The sequence below is a fragment of the Cydia strobilella genome, chromosome 3 (assembly GCF_947568885.1).
Source record: "Cydia strobilella chromosome 3, ilCydStro3.1, whole genome shotgun sequence".
In the NCBI taxonomy this organism is placed as follows: domain Eukaryota; kingdom Metazoa; phylum Arthropoda; class Insecta; order Lepidoptera; family Tortricidae; genus Cydia; species Cydia strobilella.
In genome coordinates this window covers 16,778,643-16,790,826 of record NC_086043.1, presented here as the reverse complement: position 1 = coordinate 16,790,826, position 12,184 = coordinate 16,778,643, and the positions used below count along the sequence as shown (strand labels likewise).

The 12,184-nt window shown below is 40.9% G+C and overlaps 1 protein-coding gene across 1 annotated transcript; it reads right to left on the bottom strand.

Annotated features, from left to right (window-relative positions):
* Positions 1-530: 530 nt before the first annotated feature.
* Positions 531-11,929, bottom strand: LOC134756226 (uncharacterized). Its single transcript, XM_063693055.1, has 4 exons — positions 11,857-11,929; positions 11,216-11,335; positions 1,914-4,514; positions 531-712 (listed from the first exon to the last, which is right to left on the bottom strand). Exons 1-4 carry the CDS (start codon positions 11,927-11,929, stop codon positions 531-533), a joined length of 2,976 nt encoding a protein of 991 aa, XP_063549125.1.
* Positions 11,930-12,184: the final 255 nt, after the last annotated feature.

Genomic DNA, 12,184 nt, shown 5'->3' with positions numbered 1-12,184 from the left:
ATATCAGATAGGCACTGGGTTACGAAGGAGTCTTTGGTTGATTTTCACTTAAATTGCAGCGACAGAACTCGAAATATGAATTAGTTTAACCGGAGCGCGGCGCGGTGCGTGCGTTCGCTTTCAACGGCAGGAGAAGTTTTTTTTTCTTCACTAGGTGGCGCGTATGTCGATACAGCGCCGGAAAGCAGGGCTTTGGGACAAATGCAGTTGCCAACACAAAAATATCTTGCTAACATACATGAAAATTATATTCTTTCCTACTTGTGTTGCTTTGTATGTAAGAAAAAATACCTATTTAAATATGCATAGAAATTAATTATTACTAATCTGTTCCTCGCCGGAACATGCCGCTCACCTTAAAAGCACGTAGTGACTTTTAAAAGAACATGCGAAAGTTTAGCAAGATAAGAAACTTATACCTAACTTAAATGCTAACATTAAGAGTCGTAACGAATGTACGAATTATTCTAAGGGCAAGGGACAGACCTTAACTACGGGTCGTTTGAACAATGTGTTCCCACTTTTTAAAGTTACGACGCGAATAACCTGATCAGTGCCCGGATGGACAGCATGAACGCGCGCGAGTTTCCACTGTAACGGCGGCAAGTGGTCATCGCATACCACAACAACAGTGCCTTCACGGATGGCGGGACCGCGATCTTGAAGCCACTTTGTACTCTGTTGCAGTTGATGGAGATATTCACGGCTCCATCTACGCCAGAAATGCTGGACAGCTTGTTGTACCCAGCGCCAACGCGTAAGACGATTAGGGTTGTCGTCGATCAAAGAAACGTCCGGTAGGGCCGTTAAGGGCTCTCCGATTAAGAAATGGGCCGGCGTAAGGGGCAACGGATCAGAAGAGTCCGAACTTAACACGCAGAGCGGACGACTGTTAAGTACCGCTTCAATTTGACAGGTCATAGTCTGAAAAGAGTCATACGTTTGCGCTTGTGTACCTATTACGCGATGTAAATGGGTTTTGAAACTCTTAACAGCCGCTTCGAATAGTCCACCGAAATGGCTAGCATACGGTGGCTGAAAATGCCAAGTTAATCCTTGTTTTAAGGTTTGTTGGTTGAGAACGCTCATGACCGAATCGTTACGTAAGAATGCGTATAATTCTTTAAGGTAATTATTACAACCAACAAAGTTACGTCCGCAATCGGTATATATATCTGTACAATATCCTCGACGGGACGTGAAACGTCGCAACGCGGCTAAAAAACCTTCAGTAGAAAGTTCAGAAACTACCTCGAGATGTACAGCCTTAACGCTCATACATACGAAAACCGCAACATAACATTTTATTATTTTTGCATTACGAACTTTATTAGCGCGAACGTAGAATGGCCCGCAAAAATCGCACGAAGTTTTACTAAATACGCGCGCGGGGCGCAAGCGAACCGAAGGTAGCATGCCCATACGAGGCTGGATGCGAGTGGGCCGTGCGCGGAAACATGGTATACAACGATGCACGCGCAGACGCACAATATCGCGACCCGAAATAATCCAATATCGCTGTAAAAGCGAGTTTTGCACGCACTGCGGACCGGCGTGCAATTCGTTTATATGAGCATCGTCAATAATAAGATTTGTAAGATGATGTCGTTTAGGTAAAATCAATTGATGTTTTGACTCATAAGGTAAAAACGATTTATGAATACGTCCGCCGACGCGTAATAATCCCTCACTATCTAGAATAGGTGCGAGACGCCGCAAACGTAAAGAAGGGGATTTATTTGACGAAATATTTTTAATGTCGTCATCGAACATTTGTTGTTGCGTAATGAATATAAGTCGTTTTAATGCAAAGTGGTACTCTGGTACGGTGACGTACTCAGGGAACGTTTGTATATGTTTTCTACATTTTTTATAGAAACGAAATATTAATGCCGTGACGCGAACTAATTTACCTAGCGACGAAAATCGCGTGATAAGGGTATCATCGTCCGGGGAAGTAGGCAGTGTGGACACACATGCGCAATGAACATTTGTTGATTCAATTTTATTACGTTTTTCCTCCGTTGTGTTTATTACCGGTTTTTGTATAGGCCAGGAGTCGTGACTTAGTTGGAGCCATGTAGGACCATGGAACCACAAGTCATTTTGTACGAGTGCGGCGGGCAGCAGACCGCGCGACGCCGGGTCAGCGCTGTTGTCAGGTGACGGGACGTGACGCCAGCAGCTCGCCGGGACACGGGACAAAATCTCACTGGTGCGGTTAGAGACAAACGTTTTCCATTCGTGCGGGGGTGACTTAAGCCACGCGAGCGCGACGGAACTATCTGACCACGCGTAAACTTGGTCGGGGCGAATGCGATCACCGTAAATACGTATTACTCGTTCTATCAATTTTGACAGGATCACGCATCCCATTAATTCCATTTTCGGGATAGTAAGGCAAAGCCGAAGTGGAGCTACGCGGGTCCGAGCTATAACTAAATAAGTTTGAACCTTGCCGGTATTGTCCGTAAGACGTATATAAACACATGCGGCATACGCAATTTGACTTGCATCTGCAAATCCGTGAATTTCGATTGAATCGAAGTCGTCAGTATTAAAAATATGACGCGGAAATGAAATTTGAGATAAGAGCGGGAGCTCGCGAACAAAACTCGTCCATGAGTTAACTATATCGATAGGGATTTCTGAGTCCCACGGAACCTTTGCTAACCATAGCAATTGAATTAAATGTTTGGCAAACAATGTTACCGGAGATAATAACCCGAGGGGGTCGTAAATTTTTGCAATTTCAGATAGGATTGCCCGCTTCGTACTGGCCTGAGAAGTACTCTGTACTTTGAAACTAAATGAGTCTGATCCCGGATTCCATTGAAGTCCAAGGACTTTGACCCCTTTATCATTTTCCATTTCGGCAAAATGAACATTTTCGCGCCGCTCACCATGAGAATCTGGGGATCGCGTAGCAGCGAGAATAGCGGGCGAGTTACTTTGCCATTTACGTAATTCGAACCCGGCCGTGGCACAAATACCTATCAGCTCCTGCTGCAGAGCGAGGGCCTCGGCTGTGGTATCTGCACCGGTTACCACATCGTCGACAAAGACGTCATTTAGTAAGACTGGTGAGGCGTGCGGGAAACGCTCAGCTTCGTCGTCAGCCAGCTGTTTTATTGTGCGAAATGCGAGATAAGGGGAACTACTTACACCGAATGTAACGGTACGAAGCCTATAATCGCGCAGAGGTTCCTCGGGCGATTGGCGCCAAAGGATGCGCTGAAAGTCCCTATCACTTTCACGCACAAGAATATTACGATACATCTGTTTGATGTCGGAACAAAATGCAATGTTATGCACTCGAAATTTTAGAAGAACGTCAACGATGTCTAAGTGTAACTTAGGACCCGTTAACAAAGTGTCGTTCAAGGAGTGTCCACTTGTCGTGCGACACCCCGCGTCGTAAACTACGCGCGTGCGGGTAGTTTCGGAAATTTTTGACACAGAATGGTGGGGTATGTAGTAACTCGCGCCAGCGGGGGGGTTATCGTCCGCGAGCTCCATGTGGTTAAGATCCACGTACTCTTGGAGGCAAGCGTGATAATCCGCCTTCAACTGGGGGTTACGTTCTAGACGGTATTCCAATTTATGGAATCGTGCTAAAGCAATTTGCCGAGACTCACCGAGCGGCGGTGCATCGGGCTTGAATGGCAGAGCGACAACGTATCGCCCTGTTTCATCGCGCGTATGCGTCTTTTGAAAAAAGGATTCGCATAGCTTTTCTTCGGGAGTGTAACTCCGCATCTCTGGTATTGACTCCAGCTCCCAAAACTTCTGAAGGTTGTCGTTGTCGAACGACGTAAAACAAGTATGGCGTGGAGTCGAAACATTGGAAGTAAAGTTCACTTTACCTCCTAGCAAATAACCAAACACACTATTTATTGCGGTGGGCGTTCCAGGTTGACCCCTGACAATGCCATCGCGAACAATATCCATGAAAATGTCCTCGCCGAGTATCATATCAACCGGCTGAGGTTTATGAAATTCAGGGTCGGCTAAATCGAGTCCCTGCAAATGAGGCCAATCAGCGAGAGGTGCTAGTGGTACACTAGGCATTTGGCGAGTTAACTTCGCCAGAATAGACGCCTCTAATGGAATAATAGGATTTTGTTTGCCCTTAGGCGAAATTGAGCACACAAAGGTACCCCTAGGTTTCAGCGGCAAGTCGCTGATACCGAGCAGCGGCTCGCTAACATGTTGCCGCGGCAAATTAAGGCGTTGCATACACGATTCTGTAATCAGAGCTGCTTGTGAACCCCCATCTATCATACAGCGAATAGTAGCAATTTTATTGCCTTCGTAATAAAGGTCAACCAATGCTGTTGACAATAGAACCGTGCTAGGCAGCTTACCTAAAATGCCTAAACTCTGAGGTGCGTTTACGCCGTGGACTGCGGACAGTGCGGACGGGCTGCTCGTGCCAGGCTGCTCCGTAAGAGCGAGCGAAACAGCAACGAAATCCGCAGCTTCGTTGATAGGCGATCGCGGAATGTTTGATTCTAAATGAATCAACGTATGGTGTCGTTTATTACACTTACGACACTTAAAACTTGATCTACAATTCCTTAAGTCGTGCCCGGGGCATAAACAATTGTAACATACATTATTTGTTTGAACAAATGCAAATCTATCTTTAACTGATAAATCCAAAAACTGCAAACATTTACTAAGAGTGTGCATTCCTTTACACTTCAAGCAAGATCGAACCTTATTTGTATCGTCGTAAGGTCTACTTTGGGCTGACGCCGTACTAGTAGCAAACACATGTTTATTATGGCTTGATTGACTTGAATTTAAATTTGTGTTATTTTTACCACTTAAGGAATTGTTTCGAGTGGACTGTGTATTAGAAACTGAAATCATCTGTTCCGCCGAAAGTTCGCGTTCGAGGAAAGTAATTATAGGCTTTGAACTTTAGGTATTTCACTCGGGTTGGTTAAAGAACGTTCATATTCGTTTCGCGTATTGACGGGAATCTTACGTAATAATAAATTTAACAGAACGAAGTCCCATTCTTTAACCGGAAAGTCCATTACTTCCAACGCCTTTATGTTTTCCTGATAAACATTTAGTAAATTGCGGATAGCAACAGCTGACCGCGCGGAACAAATATCTATATCGAGCAACTTATCCAGATGTTGTGATGCAATAATGCGTTTATTGTCATAACGGGATTTTAGAATATCGAGCGCAATTGAATAATTACTTTCCGTTATGGGAATTGATTTAATCAGGTTATGTGGCTCGTTTTTGACTGAAAGTAACAAATACCTAAACTTCTCCGCATCCGTGTAGGCATTGTTATTGTGTACCAGCGATTGAAATAAATCGAAAAAGGCAGGCCAACCAGTCGGTTCGCCGTGATATTCGGGAAGCGATAGTTTAGGTAAATTTCGATAATCGTTTCTAAGCGTTTCGTTGGGGGTCAGCGCCCGACTAGCGCGACGCCTTTCCACGTCTACCTCCTTTAGGTTATTTAAATGGATAACTATCGCGTAATACAAGTCATTAAAATCGTTACGAATCTTAATATTAGCTTCTTTGTTGAAACTTTGCAATTTAATTAACGCTTTTTCGATTTTAGTTTGAATCTTAGTAAATTTTCGCTGATGCACAGTTAAATCTGTGGTTCTAGAACGAAATTGATCTGTATTTGTCGCTGCGAATTGTAATGTTCTCTTTAATTCGTCGAGAATTAAATCTCGTTCGAATATGTCTTGTGTAATACACGATGTGTCGGCTTCAGTAAGGCCTTCTGTAGGGTTAGGAACCATTTTGCGAAGCAAAGATGGCGGAAATGACAATACTAAATTGAACTACAAACGTGTCTTAACGAAAAACTGGGTACGTAATACCGCAAAATACAAGAGCAACACAAACAGAGAAAGAAATATCCGGCTCGAAGGACCAAAAAACTATGTAGCTGAGATAATTCGGAGGGCAAACTTACATTACATCCAGTAGCGCCTGGCAGACCGCGTGCTGGGCTGATGTGTGAAGATCCTCGGCCTTTTCGACAGCTGGCATATATCAGATAGGCACTGGGTTACGAAGGAGTCTTTGGTTGATTTTCACTTAAATTGCAGCGACAGAACTCGAAATATGAATTAGTTTAACCGGAGCGCGGCGCGGTGCGTGCGTTCGCTTTCAACGGCAGGAGAAGTTTTTTTTTCTTCACTAGGTGGCGCGTATGTCGATACAGCGCCGGAAAGCAGGGCTTTGGGACAAATGCAGTTGCCAACACAAAAATATCTTGCTAACATACATGAAAATTATATTCTTTCCTACTTGTGTTGCTTTGTATGTAAGAAAAAATACCTATTTAAATATGCATAGAAATTAATTATTACTAATCTGTTCCTCGCCGGAACAACCAGGATCTGTGAGAATCAGGTTTTAATATTTATTTTAGAAAACGCCTGAATACTTAAAAAAAAATCTAAATATTTAATAAAACCATTTAATTTTGATTCGTTCCCAAAGTTGTGTGTATGTTCCGGGTTGCACTGTCGAGTAAAGCCCTCATAGTTCAACCGCGTTCGTTTGTCTGTCCGTGGACATTTTTTTCATTTTTAGTGTTTCGTGCAAAACTTTGTTTCACAAATCAGTTAAATCAATTATGCTTATATTGCAAATCAATTATGCCGACAAATTGGTAAAATAAAAAAATAGTTTTTTTTTTGTAAAATGGTGTCGTTGGATAGGTCTTTTGAAAAGGATATGAATCTTAAAATATTGCCTTTTTGTGTGATCTTAAGAAGTTACTATACCTAGTATAAATTATTTTTAACTGAGCCATAAACCAACACAAATATAACTACTTATAACCGAAACGTATTTATCGCCCGGCTGTAAAGTGGTACATACGGTACAATGTACTAATTATATCAGCATCTGAAAGCCCCTAACCAGCCCCTTAACAGTTTTCCACTGTGTAGGGGCATTAGTGCATTTCCCGGTAATGCCCCTAAAGACGGTTGCCGCACGATGACCAAGGAGCTGGCCCGGTTGCACTGACGACTTCAACTTTGGATCTAACGAACGAGTTTATAATAAAAATGTTCTACCAGGCGTATTGACTTCTACTTTATACACTGCTAATATGGAGGCATTATGTGTTAACTTTACGCCCCGGGCAGGTGAACTGATAAAAGTTCACCTGATATCAGCTCAATTATAAGCTATAATTTATAACACAAGCGTTATGTACTCGTAATCGTCAACGATTAGTTACTTTAGTGAACTAAACATAGCAACGGAAGTGACTGCACTAGACCTGTTTATCCGTATCATTTTCATTTCTGGTTTGATATTGTTTATAATTCCGGAAGTTTCTAAAATTGGAAAATAAGTACTAGTTGTTACGCGCTTAACTGACCATCGGTCGACCTTACTATGTGTTTGCAATACTCTTTACAAATTGTCAATTAACAGTATGAAAACAAAACAAACACAATAATTTAAAGCCAAATTTAAACTCCAGTCACTCCCGTACAACCGGTATTCTCGGGCTAATTTCGAAGTATCGGCCAGCAAAGTGCCTCCCGGAGCATCTTGTGTCCGCACGTACTCTGCAATCGGCGATCTTGGACCAACTTCGGGTCACCACTCTGGCCGGAACTTAATTTCAGTATATACATGCTTAGTTGGTATTATATTAAGAACTTATCAAGGAGATGGAGCTATTTCATACCTATTATACATATACATGCCTACAAAATATGTATATTATATTAATTTAACATTTAGGGACTTCGTACCCTCATTTGTTGTTCTATTTTCAGTGGCGAATAGACTTTAATAGTTTCACTGAATTAAATATTAAGAAATGTCTTAACTAATAACTAATCAGTAATTGTTATCGCTTTAACGAACTGGATTATAATCCTCAATTAAAGCCTCATTACCAACTTGTACTCGTAGTACTAAAAATTCTGCTTAACGAAAACATACAAAAATATGACGTTATAGGCTGGTAATGTTTCCTTATATCTGATTGTCATTATAAAGGGACGGAAAGGGACTTGTGAGATTATTATATTTAGTCAACAAATTCACCACACGTTCTTTTAATATTTTACCTTCCTAAACTTTTTATTAATTTATCCTACAGGACGTGTATCAATATACTCGATGCTACAAATGTATCAATTTTCTAACTCGCACCAAGACACAACCTCTATTCTCAAACCAAACCATCAATATCTCCTAATTGCCAAATATCGGGTAGAAGGGATCGTCTCCACTAAACCGTTAAAAGGACTACTAAGTGCAGGATCGGGGGTCGATTCCCCGTTTTGTAATTCGATTCAGTGCCAATTAGGAATTTAGTTGTCGTCGGGCGACTTGCGCCGTCTTATAGATGAACTGTTTGAGTATTTTAATTGCTTTTCTCCAGACGAGTTCTTGAGGGATCTAGTGTTATGTGACCCTTTCATCCGTAACAATAATATGTAATCGGTGAGGGCTCTTATCCTGGTTTCTAAGGGATCAACTCTACCGGGAGCGATGATAGTAGAAATGACGTCTTTAAACGAGGGTAGTAAGTGCATAGATGTGTCCACGAGGCTTTCAAAGATGTCGCTAATAAGATGAAGCTTGGAAGGGTTAAGCAATTTAGAAAGCGAGAAGTGGTACTATGAAGGCTGGTTAGTTAAACGCCTATATCGATAAAGCAGTTAAAGAAAAGATCTAAACGCGTCCGGTAATATAATTGCAAAGTAAAAGTTCGCATTTTAACCAAGTAGCGATTCGGAAAAAATATGCGACTAGTGACATAAAACAAAGGCGGGCGAATTGATAACCTCCTCCTTTTGTTTTTTGAAGTAGGTTAAAATGCCAGTCAAGTACTTAACTAAGTATACCATTAGCTTTTATTGTGGAAATTTAAACCTGGATGGTCGGACATAGCCCGTATACTGTGGCCGCGGCCTATGTAGCGGCGGACACAACGGAGACGATAACGGCACAATATCCTAAAATGGCGGCTGCTTCGGAAATGAGTTCCAGAAAGATGCACCTACAAACTCACAGTGCATTGCCTACATGAAAGTTCGTATCATGTACTTTACTAGAAATTATTTGATATGTCGACTACCTACTTCAAGTATATGTTACTAAAATTTTATTTGAGTTTTCTGGTTTAGATATCTAACATTTTACTAAAAAACGTTGTTCGGATTATTTTAATTTATGCCACCTAAAATAGTTTCGAGCTCACGTCACCATTTTTGGTAAATTCGCAGTTCGCACACATGAAAGTAAAACCAAATCTGCTTTAAACACTGCAGCATAAAACTTATTTAAATCGTTAGTCGACTGTATGTGATTGTATGTATAGTACGACATTCAGGTATATAGGTGATGATTATTTTGACAAACTTACCTGAGTTATTAATCAATCCGCGTAACCCTAAGTTCTAGTTATTAATTAATTTCTGTTATTTAACACCCCTACATTCAAAAATATGTCAAAATAAACATCCAGCCTCACAAACTCCCAAGCGGTTGCGTAATCAGCAACATTGCAAGCCATTTGACACTGGTACAGTCGCCGAATAAATATGGATCTTTTAAAGCGCGCGGCGCTCCTAATTGCCTGGCAGATGGAGCGGCGCCAATTACAGACGTTATTTAGCTGACTGTACCAAAATGGCCGGCCAGGGGCGTTGGGCAAATTTGCAACCAGATAAGGAGTTCGTTAAGCACAATGGCTGGTGAGTTTGTTAAAAAATGTGGTTTCAGGGTACAATTAATGACCATCCTTGAGTTTTTAAAAATACCTATGTAGCAAAAAATCGCGGAGTGGTTTAAAGAAGACGTGTTGCCAAATTTTGGATATGTCATTTTGACGTTTCCGTTGCATAATATGTTCGTTATGTTTTGTTAAACAAAAATTAACTATATGATCTGCACTGTTCACTTAATAGGTACATGACACACAGATGACCTACTTTATCATCGCAGCTAGCAAAGAACCCAATGCTCAAATAAAAGTAGTGTATGTGGGCTGACGAGCCATAATTCAGCTAATTTAAATGCGATTGATGAATGTAATAAGCCAAACTGAAAATGATAATTAAATTTTGTATTTAGCGGGATATTTTGTTGAATATTTACAATGAATTCTGTAAGCTATAATCAGGACCCATTAGGCTGACGATAGTGCAGTCTTGATAGTGTTTGTTAACTATACACACGCACACACATATTAGACAATGTTTCTCTAGTCTTTATTTTAAAAATAATTAAATCTCTGCCATTAGCATCACTACGTTGGCCCCTTATTTGATTGCCAGTTACAATTTTACCACTAGAAAGAATTCAATACAGAGTTACTAAGTTTATTTAATAAATATGTGCATTTTTTTATAACATCCTTCGTCGTGGTCCAGTGTGGTGATGTGCACGGTAATTTATATGGCACGGGATAGTAACAAAGGTAACCATGTCAGTATTTATTAGTCTACTTTGTCGGACTTGGGGCTGAACCGCGTGTCAAGTTGTGGCAAAGGTAACATGTACGGAAGTTTATGTCGCGCTTGATAGTGACCACTACACGTGTTATTCGTCCACTATGTTGAACATGTGGGCAGGTTGTCCAGTTGCTGGTAGTGTGCGGAGTGTTTATGTCGCGCTAGATAGTTACTATGAAAGAGGTTATTCGTTCAATAAGTATATTGACATTCAGCTCAGGGTAGGCCAGGCGGCCTAGCCAAGAAGACAAATTGTACATCGACAAATGCCAAACGATGTATCGGGATGACAGATGCAACGTAAAGTCACGAGATTATTTCCATACATTGTTTAGGTTTCGATTGGCGATTTCTATCGACGATTATTTGACTAGGCCCCTAGTTGAACCAAAGGTAATGTGGCGATAGCTTATTGCGCCATTGCGATAGAGCACTATGTTGAACATCCGGGCAGGTCGTGTGTCGAGCTGTGGCACTGGTAATGTGCGCGGTAGTTTATGTCGCGCGCGATAGTAACCACGACAGAGGTTATTCGTTCGCTAATGTACCCACAGCTGCATCTCGTTTGCATTCTGTAATACAGACGGCTTCTGCATTCTGACGCTGAGGAAGATAAGGTTTTAATATAAATGCGGTGTGTAAATATTTCGTATTTAAGTACCTAGAATGCATTTGAAAAGTTTTCGAAATCAATTTGTTGCCTGTTCATTGCGGCGCAATATTACTGGTGACTGCATTGCTGCCGCAAATATCATAATCAATGTTGATGCCAGGATTTTTTACATTATCGACAGCAATATCGCGCTGCAGCAGTAACGCTGGTGCAGTCTGAACTTGACTGTTACCTATAGAATTAGAAATAGCAATTTGTCGTTTACGGGTGTAAATATATAACTTTTTTTTAGTTAAGATAACATTTAGCATGGTTCTTCAACCCTTCTCTTGAATAGTTTCATGAAAAAAGACTTCAATATCAAAATGTTTGTAAACTGCATTTTAATCTTGATAAATCGGAATCTACTGTAGTATATTTTATCATAATATTACACCTCTTTCTTTCTTTTTTCCTATTTCTTTCTGTCTTTTTTTATAGAAATTCAATATATACCTATATTGAATTTCTACCTACCAATATATACCTATATTTAATTTCTATATGTGCTAATAAAGACATTTGTTTGGTTTGGTACTTAGTTCAAAGATTTCCGTCCAACATTATCGGGCAGTATTGTACCGGTACAGAACTAGCTGAGACATATCTCAGATTCACAAAGAGTAAAAAGGTGGCCACGAGCGCGGGCGGCGACACCGCTCACACTATTTTCATTTCGTGTAGTGCCACATTTAATTTTACTGAAATTCTAACATAGCTTTGCAAAAATGTCAACTTTATTCCGCCTCAGCCGTGTTCGTTTCACTCGGATGCCTCGCTTCTTCATTTTCTGGAATGTTCCACAGTTTTGAGACGGGCTTTTGAGAAACTATAACTTTATGAAAACTTACCGAAGCTCCGAAGTAAGACGTGGCTTCTAGCGAAAATTTACCAAAGTGTATTTAATTTTAGTTATGACTTCTTTCTTAGCTTCGCGACGGACGAGTCGAGTCGGAGGCATAATTATACTTACCCAGTTTTATTTATCTTCCTCCCATGTTGTTTTGCGACGTCTACGCGTTTCGTGTTTTCGTTTACTTCT